Here is a 22,776-nt window from a genome sequence, read left to right as displayed (position 1 = left end):
TACATTTTTGAAAAGCCCTTGACCATGCCATTTCATATATGCAAAAGTTTGTGCAAAATTTTAAATAACCTGATTTTTAATCAAGAAAAACTAAAAATGTGCAAATTTCCTTTGACACTCTACACTCAACTGTTATAAAGGATATAATCTACATACAGAGATAACCAGAAAAATCTGAATTAGGGAGACGACTTTTAAACTCAAGTTAGGACTTAAACTAGTTCATGAATATTATACATAGCAATTGTACAGTGTAAGTAGACAATTTTCACTTAAATTGTGCTTTGCTATGTAACTAGTAAAAATATTTGCTTTGTAACAACATCAAAACGCTTAAGTATTGCTATAATGTCGTCTTTCTATTAAATTGTTTTCTGGTTGTCACTGTCAATGAATATTCACTAATATACGTCTGGGACCATTTTTTTTTAAATTGTTCAGTTCGTTTTTATATTGTTTTGATATTTGTTCTCGCCATTCAATCTAATATTGCTTTATGGAAATTCTCCATATTTTCAAAAAGCTATATTTTGTCAAAGTTTCGTAAAAAAATACTTATAGGCACTAGGCAGAGTAAAATCGACGAAAAAAATATTTTATAAATTTATACAGTAATGTAACCAGTAAACAATTTTTATCTGGAAATTTTCTGAAATTTTCAGGGCAAAAATCAGGTTTAAAACCGCTCTCCATTTTTAGATCAAGTAGGATAATTTTTTTTTGTAAAAAAACGTAGTGCAAAAAAAATACTCATCAAATCCTAACTTGATATGATTCATCGTAAAACTGGAAATTATCTTTTATAGAAAAATATATTTATTTTTTTCTCTTTTCAATTTAACAAGAGAACCACGTGGATTTAACGGTTCTGTCAATATTCCAGAAAGCTGTGACTTCGATCACAATTTGACCCATTAACATAATTTTTTAGTCTTTTTTTTTAAAATACTTTTTTGTTTGTTTATGCATTTTGAAGGAAAAGTATAGCATAAACAAATCCGTAAGGTAAAATATTGTTGAATTATAGACCAAAACACGATTGATTTCAAATAGAAGAAACCGAATGCTGCTCACTCTGGCTAGTCCGGGGTGGAAAACATGGATTGAACTAGAAGTTGCTTGTGTTATCAATTAAATGAAAATTTTAAAAATAAATCAGGGAAAAGTTGAGGAAATAAATAATTCTCATAAAAACCCTATCCATGTCTTATTTTTTCATCGAAAAGGCGTAAAATTTTGTTTTGTTGGGGAAGATCCATCACATTTGATAATCAATTTGCACGGCAGCTATATTTTGAAACTGGAAGACGACATTTCAAAATAATTTCAAACTCTCTCTTCTCTCCTGATATTTGATTCAACATTTATTAAAAGTTACAGATAAGATTTTTATTTTATTTGTATCCTTCACTAAACAGTCAGCAAACTAGTTCTTTCGCCTCTAATTATTCTAAAAAAATGATATCATCGATGCTGATCACCAAAAACATTATTAGAATAAGTATAAAGGAATTGAGTCATTACCACAAACTCAGATTTTCTAATTTCTCTATCTTTGTAACCAAAGGTCGTAGACCATAGTTATTTCAAACTATGAATTCTGTTGGATCAATTAATCTAAGTTTGAAATATCAAAAATTTACATCATCAGGTTCCAAAGATATAGTGGTTAGAAAAATGAGTTTTGCAATTCAATACGGCCCCACTTAGTATAATATTTGAGCAATGACTTAAATCGTCTTTGATCTCCTGAAGCTATTTATGTAAGATTCTTCAAACAATCATAACAACTTATGAAATACACTTGGCATTTCCAAATAGTTGTCTGCCATATAATGCTTTCGTCAAAATTTCCAGAGATATGAAGAATTTTGTTCAGATTTTAGATTATCGAATAAAAGCAAATGGAAGAATACCATGACATTGAAAGCTTAGCTAAATAGTCTTTTATTTTAAGTGGAACTCCTAGAATCAACATTTGACCTTGGAATCTCTAGAACCCTTCAAGTTCCATTTCTTTTTATCTTTTAAATTTTTTTTGAAATTCAAACCCCCACAACCTTGCAAGTAAATTTACCTTTCTTTTGAGTCTCATGAAGTTCTTGAAGAGCTTGTTGTTTGAGGAGAAGGTGGAGGGGTCCTGGGGATTGGTGGACACCATGAAGGACAATGGGAAGCACTTGGTACCGATCACGATGTTCAGACAGTTTAAACCAGCTGGAATATCGATGGGGTTAGTTCTTAAAATAAGTAGCAATGAGGAGGTAATTTCAAATTTTGAAATCTAATTCTAATTCAAAACCGCCTTGTCAATATCTATTGGTGAACCTAGCATGTCTCCCTTCTCCCATCAACAATCTATTGACGCAACTTTCTCTTCCTTCAATTGCTAAATTGTTTATTTTGGTTTGCAGTTCACTCATTTTAACGACTGTACGCATCAAAATTTCTTCTTCTCAAAAGTGTTACTTACTGCAGCAAAGATTTTTAGGATCGCAAGCGGCTCCGATGGTTCCACAGGTGGCATCATCATCATCATCATCGTCATCACCTTTCCCTGTATTCAAGATATTAGTGAAAGTCGTCTTTTAGCGTTGATTTTGATATCACACAACTTGAGAAATCTAAATGAGTAAATCAGAATTGAATTCAGATTTCTCCTAAAGTTGTCATAACAAAAAGAGCGGAGGAAAATTAACAAATATCCATTAAGGCTCAATACATTTTTTGTGAAGATACAAAACTATATTTTGTTTATTTTTAATGAAAAGTTATAAATTCTGACATTTTCCATTTTTTTCTCTGCTGCATTAATTCGCACTAATTAAGTCAACTTTATGGAGGACGTTTGATTTGAAATAATCTATTTTTTGTGAAAGGGTCCCGTTGTGAATCAAGAATTCCCTCTTTAATTGGAACGTCGTGTGAAGTTAGCCAACAGTCCTTTTAAGGAAATGCTTTCACCTAGATTATTTAAACTAAGCATATTGTAGATTTTCTCCGGATGTTCTTCTAGGTCTGTAGTTAGAACAGTTTGAGAGATTGTGAAGCCCTACAATATTTTTCATCAAAAAAAGAATTTTTTAATAATTTTCTAGATTTGATCAGAGTGCACAGTTGAGATAAGTTTGATTTAGGTTAATCCAATTTTGTAAAAATATTGAAAATATAGTATAGGGTTACCCACAAAGGATGAGACTTTATAGACGACTGTATGGAATTTTTGCAATCTTTTGTTTCTTAGTCTTGGTTTCCGGCGTCAAACATTATAGAAATCCAACGTATAGAAATCGCTAGGTATAGCAACAAGGGGTATTTTCCGGGAGAACATTTTTTATATGTTTGAGAAATTAAATACTCAGTGTTAAGAGATATAATTTCATAAAGTCCTTTTATTTAAATGGTAACACGGAATTTTATGAAATCTGATATGATTACTGGAATACTTTTTTTTATTTTTGAGAAATTTTTTTCTTGTTAAAATAAAACTGTAGATAGCATTTTCATAAAATAGTTTTTTAATAGTAACACGCAATTTTATGCAACCATATAATCATTCATTTATGTTGTCAGTACATAATAAAATCTGGGGGGACCTTAAACACAAAAGAGAGCAGTACAAATAAGTACATATTTATCTAGTTAGTTGTATAGTGTCTTGAGTAAGGTAAAATAGAAATAATGATTTGCTACAATGTTTTACATAAACGTCTATTTTCTCAAAAATATAAAAAAAATTCTTCCGGATAATATGCATTGTTGCTATACTTAGCGACTTCTATACGTTGGATTTCTATAATGTTTGACGCCTTGGTTTCCTACAATATAGTAACTTGCTACTTTCTTAATTTACTAATCGTTTAAAGGTAATATTTAAGGTAAATTTGGTGGGCCTTAGGTGTTCATTAAAGTTTCATTCCTATCGGTAACCTCGTACAATATCTTTTCTATACGTGAAATATGCTTTTTTATACATTAGACAAATAACAGTTTATACATTCAGAATATTTTTTCTCTTTTTTCTCTAATACAAATATCTATTCAAAAACAAACAAATAAAGTAAAAATATGATAAAAATATGACCTGAGTACATGAGATTAGCCCAATAGCCAAGATGATCATGGAAGCCTGCATTTTATCTTGAAAATGTTGTTTTGAAACATCTGTTATGTACTTTCTTAATGGTATTAATGTCTTATAGAGATACCCACCACAGATGATACTTCACTGACGACCAAAAACTCCAGAAATATAACTAATTAAGGTTTTTACTTTGGGATTATGCGTTGGATACTTTCTTTCAATGATGTATTTAATGATATTGCTACCAAATAAACAGTTCAGAGCAGCAGGGATATATTAATTTTAGAAAATCTGCAGTCTTATCCTTTCTGGGGTAACCGTGTGTTATATATATTTACATTGTCCACAGTGTAAACTTGCACAGCTATAATATATATCTTTATATATGTACATTGTCCACAGTGTAAACTTGCACAGCTATAATATATATATTTATATGTTTACAGTGTCCGAATTTAATGAATTTAAGCCACATCTCAAATCCACCAAAAACCGGTTTTAATTGACCGCCGGCTTAAATCTTGAAAATTTTAATACAAATTTAAGTGGAACCAACCATATTTGAGCCGCGGCTTTAATTTAAACCGCGGATCAAATTCTTTGAATTCGGCCTCAGGGCTTCTTACAAAGGATAAGAATTGAGAGACGATTGTACAGAATTTATACTGTCTGTTTCCTTATACTCATGATTCCATGCATCTTTAAACTTTTTCTTTTTAGCCTAATCAATGAATAAGCCACAAAAAGATTATATTCAAGACAATGACCTACTTTAACCCCGGACTTGTCAAATTCAAAGAGATTCCGGTCGTCTTTACTGTCTCAACCTTTGTGGGTAACCCTGTGTCATGTGTCATATGTATCCTAATTATATTACACTGTATCCTGTATTTACTGTATTGTATCCTTTTTCTCCCATTCTGTATGCTGTATCTTTACACGTACAATGAGCAGTGTGTCCTGTATACTGTATCAATATGTGTGCAGTGTACAGTATCCTGTATCTTTAAAGATCTAAAATTTATCCTGTATCTTCTATACAAATCATGTTTGTACAAAATTGTATCCTGTATCCACTTTTTCTATATCCCATGTACAGTGTTCTGTATCCTTCCAAAGAATGAATTCTAATTTTGATAATGTTTGTATTATCACATTATTATCATTTTGTATCATTTTACTATCCGAAGATTTGATGATATCTAAAATTATTGATCTGAATGGAGGGGGGGGGGGGTCAGATAGTTTTATCAAATTTAATATCAATACATTTTCAAATGAAGAAAAGTAGTTTTTAAGATTTTCAAAAGTCAGAATTCTAATGTGGAGATCTACAGATTAATTTATTTCTATATCGTGTTAGTCATAGCCTACAAAAATAGCTTTAATTGAAGGCTCCATCATTGATCCTCAGATTTAAATGATGTGCCCACATTGGAAATGGAGATGCACACGTTCAAGATTAACAATATCCATACAAAAAAGTTCCGATCTCTGACTAAACAAATTTTAGAAAAAGTTAGCTATTAACAAATAGTCTATTGATAATATGAATATTTTGGCACCTCATTTAACTAATTAAATACTTTTACTTTTATTTATATTAAATTAAGAAACTTTATTTCAAGCATAAAACCAACAACCTTTGGTAAACGAGGCAAATTTTATAATTTTCTAACAAATTTGTATTTCTTTCATTTTGTCAACATCACAGAAAGTACATACATTAAATGACAGATCTACATAATAAAGCTCTCAGCTCGTATATATATTTGTTTGAATGTTAGCTATAGCTGGCCAAACAACTGGACCGAATGGGCTGACATTTTTGATGGAACCCTTGATTACATAGGCTAAAAAATGTAAAAAAATTGTTTCTGTAAAAATTCGAATTTTTTTAAATTAAATTTTTTTCTTATAAAATTCGATTTTAAAGAATTCCACGGGCAGCGACGGGCACTTTATAGCTAGTAGTTTACAAATCTGTCTTTGAGAAACCGTAAATATTTTCTATTTTTCAAGATTGTTTGAACCTTTTAGATATTATTTTGTCTCAGGCTTTGGCGATTTTTCTTATCACTCCGGGATCCAACTAATCCTGTAAAGCAGGTGAATCAACTTTATATCACGAAGATTAGTTTATAGCACTGCTCGGCTATCTCAAATTTTATTTTTTGCTACCGTAATATAATATATTAATAATCGCTTCAGCTGATCAGAAATAATTGCTTGTGTAGAATTCTATCAATCAATCACGTGACACAATCTTTTTCCAGATCTGAACCATGCTCTGCACCTTATTCCAGATCTGAACCATGCTCTTTCTTTGCTCTGCACCTTATTCCAGATCTGAACCATGCTCTTTCTTTGCTCTGCACCTTATTCCAGATCTGAACTATGCTCTTTCTTTGCTCTGCACTGCTGTAGAGCAAGGTTCAGTTTCTCAACGATGTCCTAGAATATAAAAATTTAAATATTATATTTATTAAAGAGGAAACTGTACCAAGAGAAAAATGAGATTTAAACTTCGATAGAATAATAATTAGGTTTTCAGGAATACTAAAGAATCAATCGCAAAGAATTATATTTTTATCAGAGTACAATGTACATTTTACATTAAATGTTTGTGTAATGTTTTTGAAAGAATTATTTATTATATTGACATGCATAAAGAAAAAAATTTCCCTGATAACAATCTAAAAAATATCTTATAAACTCTTTGTCACAAACTATGTTTTTCTTCAACCTTAATCTTTGCAACCTAATGTCGTAGACCTTAGATATTTAAAACTATTAATTCTGTTACATCAGATAATCTAAGTTTGAAATATCAAAGGTTTACATTATCAGGTTGCAAAGATAGATGGATTAGAAGATTTGATTTTGTGGCAAAGACTCAATTCCTTTCAGTTGCTAACATCTATAAAGAAATGCAACGGATTACTGTTGGTAGAACACCTAAGGATAATTGTTGCAAACAAAATTTCATAATAGAATAGAATAGAATAGAATATTTATTTAAGAATAACAAGAAAGGAACTGAGTTTTTGTCACAAAGTCTACTTTTCTAATCTCTATATCTTTGCTACCCAATGTCGTAGACCTTTGATATTTTAAACTATGAATTCTGTTAGATCAAATATTGTAAGTTTGAAATATCAAGGGTTTACATCATCAGATTGTAAAGATATAGGGATTAGACAATTTGAGTTTGTGACAAAAACTCAATTCCTTTACACATGAATATATCTATATACTACCTTAGGAATCCTGATTTGAATGGAAACTAAGTTTTTATAGAATTTTTAAACCAGGCTAAGAACATTACCGTGGTTCTTCCACAATCAAAATTTCAGGCAATTGATCAAGGGATTCCTGAGTTATGATCGGATATCCAAACACGAAAAGACGACACTAAGAGATTTCTGTTTTATATATATATATATATATATATATATATATATATTTGTTGAAAACATTTTTAACCTGTAAATCTACTGGGGTTTTCATTTCTTCCCTAGCCGCAGACCCATCTAGGATTATTTTGGCAACCTAAAGAAGAACGTAGAGAAATGATGGTGTAAATCTAGTTGCCATTACAAACTTTGACCATTTGATCTAGTAAAATTAATAATTTGAAGTATCAACTAGGTCATACGACATCAAGTTGTGAAGACATAATGATAAGAAAATTAGAGTTTGAGTAGAATAATCAGTTTCTTTGTTTACTATCTATACCTGCTTAAATGGATATTTGGGAGTGTCTTGGACCCGAGGTGTTCCAACTTCATGGGATTTCTAGATAAAAACGGATAAAAATGTTGGAAGTTGAAATTATTTTTAATAAAAATGTTGGAAGCTGGAATTATTTTTATTAAAAATGTTGGAAGCTGGAATTATTTTAATAAAAATGTTGGAAGCTGAAATTATTTTTATTAAAAATGTTGGAAGCTGGAATTATTTTTAATAACAATGTTGGAAGCTGGAATTATTTTTATTAAAAATGTTGGAAGCTGGAATTATTTTTATTAAAAATATTGGAAGCTGTAATTATTTTTATTAAAAATGTTGTCATTTGAATTAGGTGTAAAAGGTGTTGCTAAAAATATGTCAAATTAAACTTAGATAATTTAATTTAAAACTTGGTATTTTCTACTATTTTCTGCGTTTATGGAGGTTAAAATGGAGGTTAATGACCTCCGATCTGTTTAGATAACTAAGTTTAGAGACGGCACGCCAAATTTCAGCCTTATATTTGAATTTTTAGGACCAAACGCGGCTGTACAAAGTTAGGCATCACATAGTGTCGAATTTGAATATTTTCTAAAATACGCGCGCCTGCTCTTTTGCTCAGATTTTCTAAAGCTGAAAATATTGGGTACAATACATATTCCAGCGTCCTACGACGTTGGGAAGTTGTATTTTTTTAATAATAATGGATAAAACTCGCAACCTGTTTTGAATTTTAAAACCATTGTTGAAAACTCTACGGAAAACCTCATCGTTGATAATATCCTTCTTCTTATCAAATGTGTAAAGACAAACCTAAATGCGCAATAGTTATCAATTTCGAAAATTTTAAACAATTTGATCAAAAGTGTATCTTTAGTTTTTCCCTTGCATAATACCCTCATAAAATGATAGATAGAAAGTAATAGTATTTTTCCTTTAAACCTTTATGGGATAATGTGGAATATAGCTTTTTTTCTGGAATCATATATCTGTTGAGAAACCACAGTTGACAATTTTCAAAGAGAAAAACATAGATAACCTATTCATTTTTGAACAAATACAGGTTATAAAGGTACTGTTGTGAATGGAACATTTCACTTATTAAACGAAAGGTCACTTTAATAAACGTTTACAGTCTCTTTCAAATATTTCTTAAAATTCTATTTTGTTTGTAATTAAGCATTCCTTGCTGTTAGGTTCTGAGCTGCCAATTACTAGGAAATGGTCGAATGGATGGTATTGTACTGCAGAAATAGGACCAGTGTACGGTAGATCCTTGTACACATGCTGTTGTACATAAACAAAACATCTTCTAATATTAAATAAATATGTACATTTTGGGATTTTTGCAGCGTATACAGTTATTTATTATTGATACCTCACCCCAAATTCTAATTTTCTAATCCCAATATATTGGTAACCTGATGTTATTCCAAAGTTTGACCATTTGATCTATTAAAATGCATATAAAAGTTATGCTACAGTAAATTGCACAGAGAAAATCAAAGTTTGAGGCGAGAAATCCGTTTTCCTGAACTATGGATTGGAAATTAAATGATATAAGATTTAAAGGATGTGTTTGATTTCCTGTTTTTCTCCAGTATCTGTGTTCCATACAACCGAGTACCCAGAGTTGCTTCCTCCTATCACCCAACTACCACAAGGAGTAATACAGCTTGCTGCAGGAACTCGAAATGTCTGAAAGCAAATATAATATTTAGGTTTGAATCGAAGTAATTGTATTCAAATTAATGTGTTTTTAAAAGCTTTTTACTTTGACAAATACTGGTTTACCAACCTGTATATTAGGATAAGTCTACATGAAGTTACTGGTTTACCAACCTGTATATTAGGATAGGTCTGCATGAAGTTACTGGTTTACCAACCTGTATATTAGGATAAGTCTGCATGAAGTTACTGGTTTACCAACCTGTATATTAGGATAGGTCTGCACGAAGCTACTGGTTTAACAACCTGTATATCAGGATAAGTCTGCATGAAGCTACTGGTTTACCAAACTGTATATTAGGATAGGTCTGCATGCAGCTACTGGTTTACCAACCTGTATATCAGGATAAGTCTGCATGAAGCTACCATTTCTAAGATCTAGCATTACTAGGGGAGAAGTAGGATTTAATCTATGAACTAATAATCTCCGTCCTCCTAAACAAAGCAAAGTTAATCACAATTTAGTTAATTCTTATATATCATAATGCTAGGATAGTTTAAACTCTTTAACTACTATAGTACCTGGATGCAAGGATAGTTTATATATCTCCGATAGTACCTGGATGCAAGGATAGTTTAGTATCTCCGATAGTACCTGGATGCAAGGATAGTTTAGTATTTCCGATAGTACCTGGATCTAAGGATAGTTTGATATCTTCTATAGTACCTGGATGCAAGGATAGTTTAGTATCTCCGATAGTACCTGGATCTAAGGATAGTTTAATATCTTCTATAGTACCTGGATGTAAGTATAGTTTATAAGTATTTCTTATAGTACCTGGATGTAAGGATAGTTTACTATCTCCTATAGTACCTGGATGGATGCAAGGATAGTTTAGTATCTCCGACAGTACCTGGATGCAAGGATAGTTTAGTATCTCCGATAGTACCTGGATGCAGGATAGTTTAGTATCTCCGATAGTACCTGGATGCAAGGATAGTTTACAAACTTGATCTTCAACCTTGTATTCTCGTTTATATCTCCATTCTCTAAAAACAACTGCAATTAAAAAAAAATATATTTTAAAAATGCACTGAGGGAAATTACAAATGTAAATAATCATCCAAATCAATCTAAACTAGCAGGTTTTGTAAGAACAATTTAAAGAGGTGATATCATCGTTTTTCTTACTTCAAAAATAAATTAATTGAGCCAATTTTTGTTCAGAGAAAGTAGAAAGGAATTGCAACGACAGTCCCTTTAAATAATATTGACCTGAATGTGTTAGGTCGAGCGTATGAGTCTGTAGAGGACTCGAATCCGATCTGGTTCTGATTATCCAGGGATTCCCACATCTTGATCGTGCCCTAAACAATACATATATAGAACATATGACAGTTAACCCATTGTGAACTATACAGAAGGAAGAGGTAAAATTAATCCGACAATACTGGGCCGGGTTTGTGACCTCCTAGCTCCTCTAGTTTTGATTTTACGCACAAGTGTGAGAATAACACGTGAAACATGTAATGCAGGAGAGTACACGTAAAACATAGAAATAAATAAATCTCCGTCAAATTACAATCTGTAGGTCTAAAGTAGATATTTGAACAGCTGAGTACAGAGATAGGGCTGGGCCCATACAAATTGGAACATTTTAGATCCCTAACTATCATTATATTATAATGATCACAGCGATCATATATTTATAATTATAGTGAATAATTTAAAATGTTGACAGGCATTGACCCTTGGGTTTGCCATGCCAAGCCACNGTATTTCAAAGCTGTTAAGAGATTGTTACCAACTTTTATAGTAAAGTAGTTATCGACAAAATCGAATAGATTTTCTACGTCAGAATGTGCAAGATTTTCTGTTTATTGTGTGAGTTTTTTGAAGACCCTATACACAGTACACGTTAACAATTAAATTTAAGTTATTGAAAATGATTAATTTTAAAATCAACGTTTAAGATGATATTTACTATATTTATCCAGAATGAAGGCTATATTTTAATATTGTCTGCTAACAGCTGCACTAGATTTAGATTTGAAAGAAAATAATTAATTTTCTCTTCTCTTAATGGTCAAGGGTTCAGGGCCTGGTCAATGAGAGATTTAAAAAATTTATTTAAACCGACCGAAACTAAGAGAAAAGGTAAAAAAAACACCTAAAAAATGACAAAAAATGTTTGAAAAGAATGTTTGAAAGACCTGTTTGTCCCCTGAAAAAAGAAAATGTCCCTCTGCATCAAAAACAATGCAGTTAATGTGACTGTTGTGTCCTGAAATAAAAAAACTTTTTAGTCCAAAAAATAGAAAAATCTTGATTATATAAAACTAATAAAAAAGTTAATGTATGTTGAAAACTCTACGGAAGTATTAAACTGAAAAATATTATAGACTATAAATGCTTATTTAAAAATGTTTTTTTTTTGGGAGGGGGGTTTTAAGAAAATATACCTGAAAGCTCCTGGACCACTGAATAAGTTTTATCCTTAAATGACAAAATTATTAACATTTTGTAAGAAATTGTTCAAAAATCTATTCAATAATAATGCTAGAAATATATTTAATTTTTTTATCTTAAAGAGAGTGATCACCAAAAACATAAGGATGATTAATAATGAATTTTCTGTAAATAAAGCATCTACTAGGATTGAACCAAGGAAGGTTTATAAATTTATTTTTCTATAAATAAAAATAAGTTTATCACTCCCTTTTAAAAACTCTTTCTCTTCCTGCAGAAAAGAGTTCAAAACGGAATAAGAGAAATAGAAATAAAATTAAAATATTGGAATATTTTTAACCTACCTTGCCTCTTCTTCCTTCCTTCTTCCATAATCTGAATTACAAACAAATAATTTTTAATTTTGTCTAATTTTCATGAGCTGAAAACTTTAGAATGGTGGATATCGGGATTAAGGCTTTACAGTCCCTTTAATCCACTCTTTTTCTTAATCTCGAGATTAAATATTGCTTGTTCTCCTCTCATTTTTAATCTCCAGATTAATTATCAGAGCAAGATTAAGAATATCCCATTCTAAAGTTTTCAGCTATGGTTTGATAATATAAATAAACAGATTTCTAAATCTATCTAATCCCTGTATCTTTGCAGGCAGATGTCGTAAACCTTTGTTCACTGTGAAGTAAAGAAAGGAAGACGGTTTGTGATCTCGGAGCTCAACAAGTTTTGAGAAAATGTATCTTGTTCTTCAATGTCTCTTCAATTAGAGGAGTTATGTTTTAAGACATAAAAGATTTCAATTTACTTTAGTATGACGTGTGTGATCAATTCCTTCAGTTTTTTCAAAATATTTAGTTTTATGCAATCTCAGAATTCTGTTCTGTTAATTCTACGTTAAATCGAACTATTACTTTATCATGATTGGAATAGGAATTTTGTTAAAAGCGAAATGTTAATTTAAAAAAAACCTAACTTTACTGTTCTATGCATTTTTTTATTTATTTTATTGTCTTGAACTGTGATTTAAAGAATGATTTGTTTCCTAACTACTCTATCGAATCCAGCTGTGGCAATTATATCTGAATTCTTTGGATAGAACCCAGCACTGAAATATTAAGCATACAGTACGAACCAAAAAACTGTGGCATGTATACCTCTAAAGCCTTTCAGGAGTATCTGTAAAGATAGTTCTGTTGCAGAGGAATTGAGTTTTTGTCGCAAACTCAAATTTTCTAATCCCTATATCTTTGCAACCAGATGATGCAAACCGATGTTATATCAAACTTAGACTATTTGATCTAAATGACTTCATAGTTTAAAATATCAAAGGTTTATGACATCTGGTTGCTAAGATATAGGGGGAAAAACTCATTTCCTTACGAAATATTTACGGACATAATAAGAAGACGATGAGGGGGGAAATAAGTAGTTTAATGAAACATATCAAGAGCTCTAGCTGAGAACGAAGTTACAATTATTAAATCCTTTACGGTATTCATGATTATTTAAGAAAGAACCAAGACGAAAATCACTCCCTGTATAAAAGTTGTGATAATCATGATATTAATGGTTTGAAAACTTCACAATATTGATGATTTTTTGCCTTATAAAAAATAACAGGTTTGGAGATATAATTTATAAACTTTGACAATAATTCTGTAGCGTAAATATGTGTAGATTACCGATAGTTTATAATTAGTATTAAACCTGTAAATATATGAAGGATGATCAAGTTTATGAATTAGTTCCCATGTATCTGTATTCCACACTGATACTCTTCCATCTCCCACTGCAGCAGTCATTAAACCATCCTGGAGAATAGATTTTCATTATATCTTAGAGATCTTTATTTACTCCTAGGGATCTTTTATATCCTTGAAAAAAAGATATGTATTTACTCAATCCTAATTATATCCTAAAGTAACTATCTCTATTTTTACTCCATCTTAATTTTATCCTAGAGAATAGATCTTGATTTACTCCATCCTAATTTTATCCTAGAGACTAGATCTTCATTTTATGCGTCCTAATTTTATCCAAGAGAATTGATCTTTATTTACTCCATCTCAATTTTATCCTAGAGAATAGATCTTTATTTACTCCTTCCTAATTTTATCCTAGAGAATAGATCTTCATTTAATCCGTTCTAATTTTTTCTAGAGAATAGGTCTTCATTTAATCCGTCCTAATTTTATCCTAGAGAATAGAACTTCATTTACTCCATCTTAATTTTACCCTAGAGAATATATCTTTTTTAATCCGTCCTAACTTTATCCTAGAGAATATATCTTTACTTAATCCGTCCTAACTTTATCCAAGAAAATATATCTTTATTTAATCCGTCCTAATTTTATCCTAGAGAATATATCTTTATTTAATCCGTCCTAATTTTATCCTAGAGAATATATCTTTATTTACTCCGTCCTAATGATATCCTAGATAACAGATATTTATCAAATCCGTCCTAGTTCTATCATCGATTACAATTTATCTGGAATGTATCTAGTCTCCTTTGTCCTAATTTTTCATTACAAAGATCCTCATTCCTCCCCTGCGTCACCGCCGATCATTAAATTTAAGACAGTATCGTTGAACGAACCTCCCAAATTTTCAGTGGACTTTAGATTTTGAAGATTCTTTTTTGGATTATAAAATCATAGATTAATAACAATACAGATAGAACACTATATGTCGTCTTTTTAAGATTAAGGGGGTTTTCGTTCACAAGCAGAAGCCGAAAGGAGTTATGCGACTGCCGCGTTGAATTACAATACAGAGATAGAGCCGGTTCTAACTTCTAGTGTTCTATCTGTATTGTTATTAATCTGTGCATGAAATAGAAAAAGATTCTTTAAAAAGTAGCTTTATGGTATCATCAATTAATCTTTACAAAGATATTTTTCACAAAATAGATTACCTTAACCAATTGTTGTAACCCAATTTTCGCTGCCCAGCGTTTTTTAAGTATACCCTTAGTATTACCTCATGAAATGAAATCTCGTAAACGAGTCCATAAAGCTGTTCCAACTGTATGACAAGGATTCCTGATGGAATATCGTAAACACGAATGGTAGAGGTAGTTTGACCAGCCACCCCTACTGCTAATCGGCGGCCATCGGCCGAGAAGGATAAGGCTGAACAGCCACGGGCTCCAGATTCAAGTTCTATACTCCGAGTGTTCGGGATCTAAAAATAAATATTTAAATGAACCACAGGAATTAAAACAAAGAGCCTTTTAATTTGAGCGTGACATATTTGTAGGTATAAACATATATGGGTACATTTATAGGTATAAACATAATTGGGTGCATTTGTAGGTATTAACATATATGGGCACATTTGTAGGTATTAACATATATGGGTACATTTGTAGGTATAAACATAATTGGGTGCATTTGTAGGTATTAACATATATGGGTACATTTGTTGGTATTAACATAATTGGGTGCATTTGTAGGTATAAACATAATTGGGTGCATTTGTAGGTATAAACATAATTGGGTACATTTGTCGAATTGGTGGAAGAACATTATATTTCCAATCTGTTGTGCAAAATCTATTTAATGGGACAAAAACAGTAAAAGTATGTGAAAACTATGTACCTTACAAGATTGTCCTGGCAGTCTAGTCCAAACTACAGTTGGTTGGTCACCCTGGGAGCTACTTACTTCACTAATTATCAGGTTACCCTGGACAGTTTAAGGTTTATATTCGTAACTCATAAAAATACAGCAGTAACTTACACCTAATTATTGAAAAAAAGAGATTATTTTCTCTCACTTGGTTTCCGAACTCTGGTTGGGTTGGAACCATACTTCTAATAGTTGGTTCAGAGGAGGACGGAGGCATTACAGGTTCAATAGTCACCCAGATAGAGGACGGATACTGTTTTCTAAACAAAAGGATTAAAATTTTTTTATTTTTTATATAACTAGACATTTTTTTCCTTTTAAAACCCTACTCCTGTATCTTTTTAGAGAGATTTTACAAAGAACATAAAAAAGGAGAATTGTTCAATTTTTTATTTGTTTTTGGCAATCAGTGATTAAGGGTTTTCTTAACATTCCATTTAAGATTTTCTTTATTTTAGTGGAATTATTGAAGTATTAAATTATTGTACAACCTTTTGTTTGTGTTCCACCAATGCCAAACCTCAGCTGTATCTCCACCAGGTTCAAGATTTCCAGGTTTATAAAGCTGTAATCTAGACAACAAAGGAGATGACTACACTTCCCAAACCTCAGCTGTATCTCCACCAGGTTCAAGATTTCCAGGTTTATAAAGCTATAATCTAGACAACAATGGAGATGATTACACTTCCCAAACCTCAGCTGTATCTCCACCAGGTTCAAGATTTTCAGTAGTATAAAGCTGTAATCTAGACAACAAAGGAATTGATTACACTTCCCAATCCTCAGCTGTATCTCCACCAGGTTCAAGATTTCCAGGTTTATAAAGCTGTACTCTAGACAACAAAGGAATTGATTGCGCTTCACAAAGCTCAGATATACCATGAATTCTGCTATATCTAAAAGTTTAAAATATCCAAGGTTTACACCAGATGGAGAAATTATAGGTATTAGAAAATTTGTGATTGATGCTAGTAATGTGTTTGTTAAAATGATAATTAAAGAGTTGAAAAATGAAAGTACAAAAATCGGCAAATTAAAAAGAAAATTACTATTGAACCCACCTTGTTCTTTCTCCAAATCGTTTAGAGGTCCAATCTTTTTGCCTGGAAATTATTATTATTGTAAATATTATTATTATTATTATTATTATTATTATTATTATTGCAGATTCTAAAAGTAGAGCACAACAGCTTTCTAATGATGTATCATTTGTCATATTTGGACATAAAACATGGGATTTAGAGGGGGGGGGGGCAAATTGACCCCCCCCAGAATATCCTGGTTTTCAAGTACCCCAGCAGGGATAGGGTTAACTAAAATTTTTAAAATTAAAAATCAATTTATTGGTAATTTGTTCCTGTAATTTTCATTTGCAACTGCCATACTCACAAAATCGATGATCTCAAAGAACATCACGATATTCTGAAATAAGAAGAAGTTAATCTTAATTCTTAGATGTACGTAATCTCAGTAAAACCATAATAATATAAAGAAATTGAGCATTTGCCACAAACTCAGATCTTCTAGTACCTATATTTTTTCAACCTAATGGTGTACACCTTTGATATTTCAAACTTAGACTTTTTCATCGAACAGAATTCATAGTTTGAAATCTCCAAGGTCTACCTGATTGGATCGCAAAGATATAGAGATTAAAAAAACATAGTTTGTGACAAAGACCCAATTTCTTTATTTGATGAAACAACGCAAATATTGTTGTACCTCATGTTTTTCAAATGTTGCATCAAAATCATCATTGAACAATAGTAATTCCTCCCACCTACAACAAAATAGGTTATCGGCGGGCAAACTTTTCTGTTGGATCTCTAATCAGAGCTGAGCTTTTAAAAATAAAGCCCAACCTTTCCTAAACTTGAGCCTTTCCTTGGGTCTACAATTAGTCTAAATGATTCTAATTGGTTCTGATTTGACCAATGAGATATTGGGATTATAAAATCAGTGTATGTGACAAAAACTCAAATCCTTAGTAAAAAAATAAAATTTCGATGAATACTTTGAAAATGCTGTTTGTTTACTTTGGTAGAATGTCTCTCTTAAGCCGGAAGTCGAAAGGCTGCGTCATCAATGGCAGAATTCGTGAAACTTTTTCATCTAAAAAAATTTTTTTTTTAATGTTATATTGTCTGTTCGTGGCTCAAAAACTACTGGTTATTTTGTATGGGAGTCAAAATGAAAAGCTTTAAATTTTCATAATTTTTAATTTGTGGAAAATTTTTGAAGCAAAAATTATTTTGAATTCCTAGTTTTGAATTCATTTTATTTCCAAATAATTATAACTTTATTTACACCTTCATAGTAAGAAGTGACTCTACGGCTAGGATTTGTTTTCTCTAGAAAGTTTCCAGTTAATCCATCAACCAAACTAAATAAAAATATTGATTCTTTTTTTTTAATTATGTTTTATCATGGTTTAACTAAGGTTCAGTGAACCTCAGTTTATAAAGGAATTGAGTCTTTGGAACAAAATCAAATATTTAAACCTCAATATCTTTAGAACTCGATGTTGTAAACCTTTGATATATCAAACTCAGATTATTTGATCTAACAGAATTCATAGTTTGAAATATCTAAGGTCTGTAACATTGGGTTGGAAAGATATAGTGATTAGAAAATCAGAGTTTGTGGCAAAGACTCAATTCCTTTGACGTGTTCTTTGAACCTTTGTCTGGTGAAGGATAATTGTGATATTTTAATTATCTAACTAAAATTTGTCAATCTGTCATAATGACTTACGAATTTATGCTGCTGCAGAAACAATGAAAATAGTGTGATAAATCAAATTAAATTATAAAAAAATGATATGTTCCTTATTTGGAGGAAAAGTTAGTTCTCATTTATGCAGACTTTTGCCAATATCAATCATTTTCTTGAAAACTACTTAGCCATTTTATTGATTTATGTGTTAAACACGTTTTTAATCTACTTATTACTCTCAATTCTTTAGTTTAACCTTAGGTAAGGAAAATGATTTGTATTGGCATAAGTCTGTATACCTAACAACTAACTTTTCCTCCAAATAAGCTGAAAACCATTTCATTCTTTTTCTCAATTAGATTTTAAAAGCACCATTGTGAATCGGACATAACCCTCTTTAAATAGATTAAATGGATTTCGCCTACACTCTACAATCACTTTAAGTATGTCCTCTCCCCCAAAAACTAATTATGTTAATGAATGCGCGTTTACTTGACAGATATAGACGTTTTACAATTCTATTTCAAACTGACTAATACCTGACTTTAACAACAGGGTGAGCGATTAAAAAATCCATTTTTAGAACCTCGCATTCATGAATAAATACTCCTATAACTCTGGCCTAGATACAAATGTCTTAAACGTGTAAGTCTGGTTTAAATATTAAATATCTGCAACCTGTGAGTCTGGTGTAAATATTATTTATTTGCAACCTGTGAGTCTGGTTTAAATTCTAAATATCTGGAACCTGTGAGTCTGGTTTAAATATTACATATTTGCAACCTGTGAGTCTAGTTCAAATATTATATATCTGCAACCTGTGAGTCTGGTTTAAATATTATATATCTGAAACCTGTGAGTCTGGTTTATATATTTTATATCTGCAACCTGTGAGTCTGGTTTAAATATTATATATCTGCAAGCTGTGAGTCTGGTTTAAATATGATATATCTGCAACCTGTAAGTCTGGTTGAGGTTCGATGATTTCATCTTGTTGCCCACCGTTCTCTGTATTCTCATTCTCTTGGTTTATCCTGAAAATTTATTAAAGGGAGTGTTCGCGATGTCCATATAAACTTCCTGTAAAGGGAATGTCGGCGTAATTTTAAGTTACTCTTTAGGAGTTAAGTGACTGTAACCCTTTAAATCGTTTTCTAAGTAAGGCTAAATAAGATATTGTTTTTCTAAATTGCAAAGTGAAAAATTCTGTCAATTTCTCTCCTTCTCTATGCTACATGAACCCGTAAGACAATTTAATATGGAGATCGAAAATTGCAATTGAAAATGATCAACTTTCAAATTGAAATAAAGGACATCGCCATTATTTTTGCTCTGACATAGGTGTATTATTCTTTGCATAAAGTGCCACTTAAACGGGAGATGAACTCATGTATTTACGTTTTTCAATATAAGTGATGTACTCAATATATCATATTTCAGAAAGACATTAACCCATAGATTAATTAAAATAACAGATTAAGATTTCGTTCACAATAACCCTGATGCAGAAGCCCAAAGGAGTTACCCGTAGTCGGCGAAGAACAGGCTCTCTCTCGGTAGAATTACAAGACAGAGAGAATAGACGAATTCTAGCATTTACTGAACATCTTTAAATGGTGCAGGAAAACCAACTGTATCGGGCGTATTACAGGCCACAGGATAAATTCAAATTTTTCAAATTGGACTGAATGGTTTTTTTATGTTCTTTTGTTTCTGTTTCTTTTGTTCCAACTTTGATATGATATGATATGACGTCAGATACGTTTAAAAATCATAAAAATATTGTTTATTCCCCCCCTCCCTTTCCCCCTCTCCCCCTTCTACTATATACTCATTTGTACCGTTCTCTTTCTCTTCGTCTTCTTCTCTCTTCTTTAGCTGGGTTTACGTCTTTCTTCCTTGCCTATCCACAAAGCCATGTGCATTTTTTAGGAATTATATATGCGAACAAATGAATATAAAGGTTTAATTTCAAATATATTGATTTATTAAGAAAATAAAAATATTGAAAAAGCCAAATGTTGGCTATATTATCTGCAACATGGATTACCCTGTGGTTCGATATATCATTGTTTATCCTAAATATTATTTTGTTATTTTACAGTTTTTTAAAGAGATAATAAAGAGATAATAAAGAGATAATAAAGAGATAATAAAGAGATAATAAAGAGATTTTTACAGGTAATGCAAATATATTTCATAGTTTATCTTAAACAACAATTGAAAAGTGGAGCTTGGCTTTTATTAAAGCTTAAATCATGATTTTTATATATTCAGTTTGGTTTTTTTGAGCTAAATATAGTACAAAGTAATAGTTGCAAACTTGCAAAGCTAATTTCATATTTAGAAAATTCTGTGAATAAGTTTTGTTAAAATATCTAAAATTAGAATAAATTTTGTTAAAATTTCTAAAATTAGAATAAGTTTTGTTAAAATATCTAAAATTAGAATAAGTTTTGTTAAAATATCTAAAATTATAATAAGTTTTGTTAAAATATCTAAAATTAGAATAAGTTATGTTAACCTAACTAAAATTAGAATAACCTGTCCCTGTTTTCTGATTTAAACTCGGTTGTTCTGACATAACTAGAATAATTGTCTCGGTTAGGATTTATATAAATAATAAATACTAAAGGTACTGTCCATGTAGTTTCATGTGAATCCATATTTATATAGTAGTAATCTCTGTTTGTTTTTGTATGTCCGATCATAACTCATGAACCCTTTGACCGATTTGCCCCAAGTTTTAATCGGGTAACTCGGTAGAACCAGAAGAATGTTCTTAGCTTGGTTAAAAAATTCCAAGTTGAGTGTATTGACTACAGTAGGTAACAATATGTTCCATGAAAAGCTGGGCTCCCAAGCTAGTCAAATATAAAGAGTGTCATTGAGAAATGTTCCTTAAAAACTTTTATTAAAGAATTTTCAATTGGTGTCATTAGATTGGGCAAAGGAACTGAGTTTTTGAAACAAACTCAAATTTTTATACCCCTATATCTCTGCAACCGGATGGTGTAAACCTTTGATATTTCAAACTTGGATTACTTGATCTAACATAATTCATAGTTTGAAATATTTAAGGTCTACTACATTGGGTTGAAAAGATATAGGGATTAGAACATCAGAGTTTGTTACAAAAACTCAATTCCTTTATCATAAAGGGATCTAGGGTACTGTTAGGAACATCTTAATCGCATCTTTGAGTAAGTGCCACTAAAAATTATCATAAAATTTGGTAAATAAATTTTAATGTTTGGATCTTGTTTTACAAATTAAAAAAGGGTAGAGGCCATGTTGTTCTTTTCTATGAAAAATTATGCAAAATTAAATCTTCTGTCACCTGTTATTTAAACTATCTGAAGGATCACTGCTTTTTTCTCTTTTCTTGGTCTTTTTGTTTCTCTTTCCAGTTACATTCTTTGTTTTACTTTTTCTTCCTTCTTCTTCTCCTTCTTCTTCTTTTTCTACTTTCTTTCTTATTCTTCTAGATCGCCCATTAACCACCCCGGATAAAGGTAGTTCCTCACTCATTATATTCTTAAAAGGAATTAAGACTTTGCCACAAACTCTAATTTCCTAACTACTTTATCACTGCAAACCAATGTCAAAGAACTTAGATTTCAAACTATGAAATCTGTTAGATCAAATAATCCAAGTTTTAAATATCAAAGGTTTACACCTTTGGTTACAAAGATATAGGGATTAGAAAATTTGAGTTTGTGGCAAAGACTCAATTCCTTTGTAGAATAAAAGGAGCGCGGAAATTGCGTTATTATATACAGGTATATATATTATTGTATAATCTCCTAGATTACTACATATATAGAACTGTTATTATATACTACATATATAGAACTGTTATTATATACAGTAGTATATTATTATATAATCTCCTAGAACTGTTCTACTATACTGGTATATATATTATTGTATAATCTCCTAGAACTGTTCTACTATACTGGAATATATATTATTGTATAATCTCCTAGAACTGTTCTACTATAATCGAATATATATTATTGTATAATCTCCTAAAACTGTTCTACTATACTGGTATATATATTATTGTATAATCTACTAGAACTGTTCTACTATACTGGAATATATATTATTGTATATTTTCCTAGAACTGTTCTACTATACTGGTATATATATTATTGTATAATCTACGAGAACTGTTCTACTATACCATGGAATATATATTATTGTATAATCTCTTATAGAACTGTTCTACTATAATGGAATATATATTATTGTATAATCTACTACATATATAGAACTGTTCTACTATACTGGAATATATATTATTGTATAATCTACTAAATATATAGAACTGTTCTACTATACTGGAATACATATTATTGTATAATCTACTCTATATATATAGAACTGTTCTACTATACTGGAATGTAAACAAGTTTACCTGGTTTCATTACTGGAGAAAGCTATGGCACAATACAGACCAACGGGGGGGGGGG

At 30.9% G+C, this 22,776-nt stretch overlaps 3 protein-coding genes across 3 annotated transcripts; all 3 read right to left on the bottom strand.

Moving 5' to 3' along the window:
• Positions 1-1,367: 1,367 nt before the first annotated feature.
• On the bottom strand, positions 1,368-4,170 carry LOC111707622 (uncharacterized). The gene is made up of 5 exons (XM_023480754.1): positions 4,085-4,170; positions 2,965-3,052; positions 2,474-2,557; positions 2,078-2,217; positions 1,368-1,450 (listed from the first exon to the last, which is right to left on the bottom strand). The coding sequence occupies exons 1-5, from the start codon at positions 4,133-4,135 to the stop codon at positions 1,442-1,444; spliced, it is 372 nt and encodes a 123-aa protein (XP_023336522.1). The 5' UTR covers positions 4,136-4,170; the 3' UTR covers positions 1,368-1,441.
• A 2,200-nt stretch (positions 4,171-6,370) lies between these two features.
• Positions 6,371-16,680, bottom strand: LOC111707615 (jouberin). The gene is made up of 19 exons (XM_023480747.1): positions 16,645-16,680; positions 16,075-16,155; positions 15,732-15,843; positions 15,554-15,640; positions 14,934-15,137; positions 13,659-13,762; positions 12,994-13,056; positions 12,299-12,329; positions 11,948-11,981; positions 11,699-11,769; positions 10,761-10,852; positions 10,470-10,534; positions 9,879-9,979; positions 9,404-9,514; positions 9,002-9,103; positions 8,582-8,629; positions 7,823-7,882; positions 7,571-7,636; positions 6,371-6,538 (listed from the first exon to the last, which is right to left on the bottom strand). The coding sequence occupies exons 3-19, from the start codon at positions 15,798-15,800 to the stop codon at positions 6,464-6,466; spliced, it is 1,383 nt and encodes a 460-aa protein (XP_023336515.1). The 5' UTR covers positions 15,801-15,843; positions 16,075-16,155; positions 16,645-16,680; the 3' UTR covers positions 6,371-6,463.
• A 238-nt stretch (positions 16,681-16,918) lies between these two features.
• LOC111707620 (jouberin) lies at positions 16,919-21,955 on the bottom strand. Its single transcript, XM_023480752.1, has 10 exons — positions 21,639-21,955; positions 20,843-20,884; positions 20,349-20,376; positions 20,140-20,201; positions 19,257-19,332; positions 18,838-18,920; positions 17,893-17,966; positions 17,620-17,695; positions 17,306-17,363; positions 16,919-17,005 (listed from the first exon to the last, which is right to left on the bottom strand). Exons 1-10 carry the CDS (start codon positions 21,827-21,829, stop codon positions 16,919-16,921), a joined length of 777 nt encoding a protein of 258 aa, XP_023336520.1. The 5' UTR covers positions 21,830-21,955.
• Between the last annotated feature and the right edge of the window lie 821 nt (positions 21,956-22,776).

This window comes from Eurytemora carolleeae, unplaced genomic scaffold (assembly GCF_000591075.1).
Source record: "Eurytemora carolleeae unplaced genomic scaffold, Eaff_2.0 scaffold820, whole genome shotgun sequence".
NCBI classification, from domain to species: Eukaryota; Metazoa; Arthropoda; class Copepoda; order Calanoida; family Temoridae; genus Eurytemora; species Eurytemora carolleeae.
This window is presented reverse-complemented; position numbering and strand designations above follow the sequence as displayed.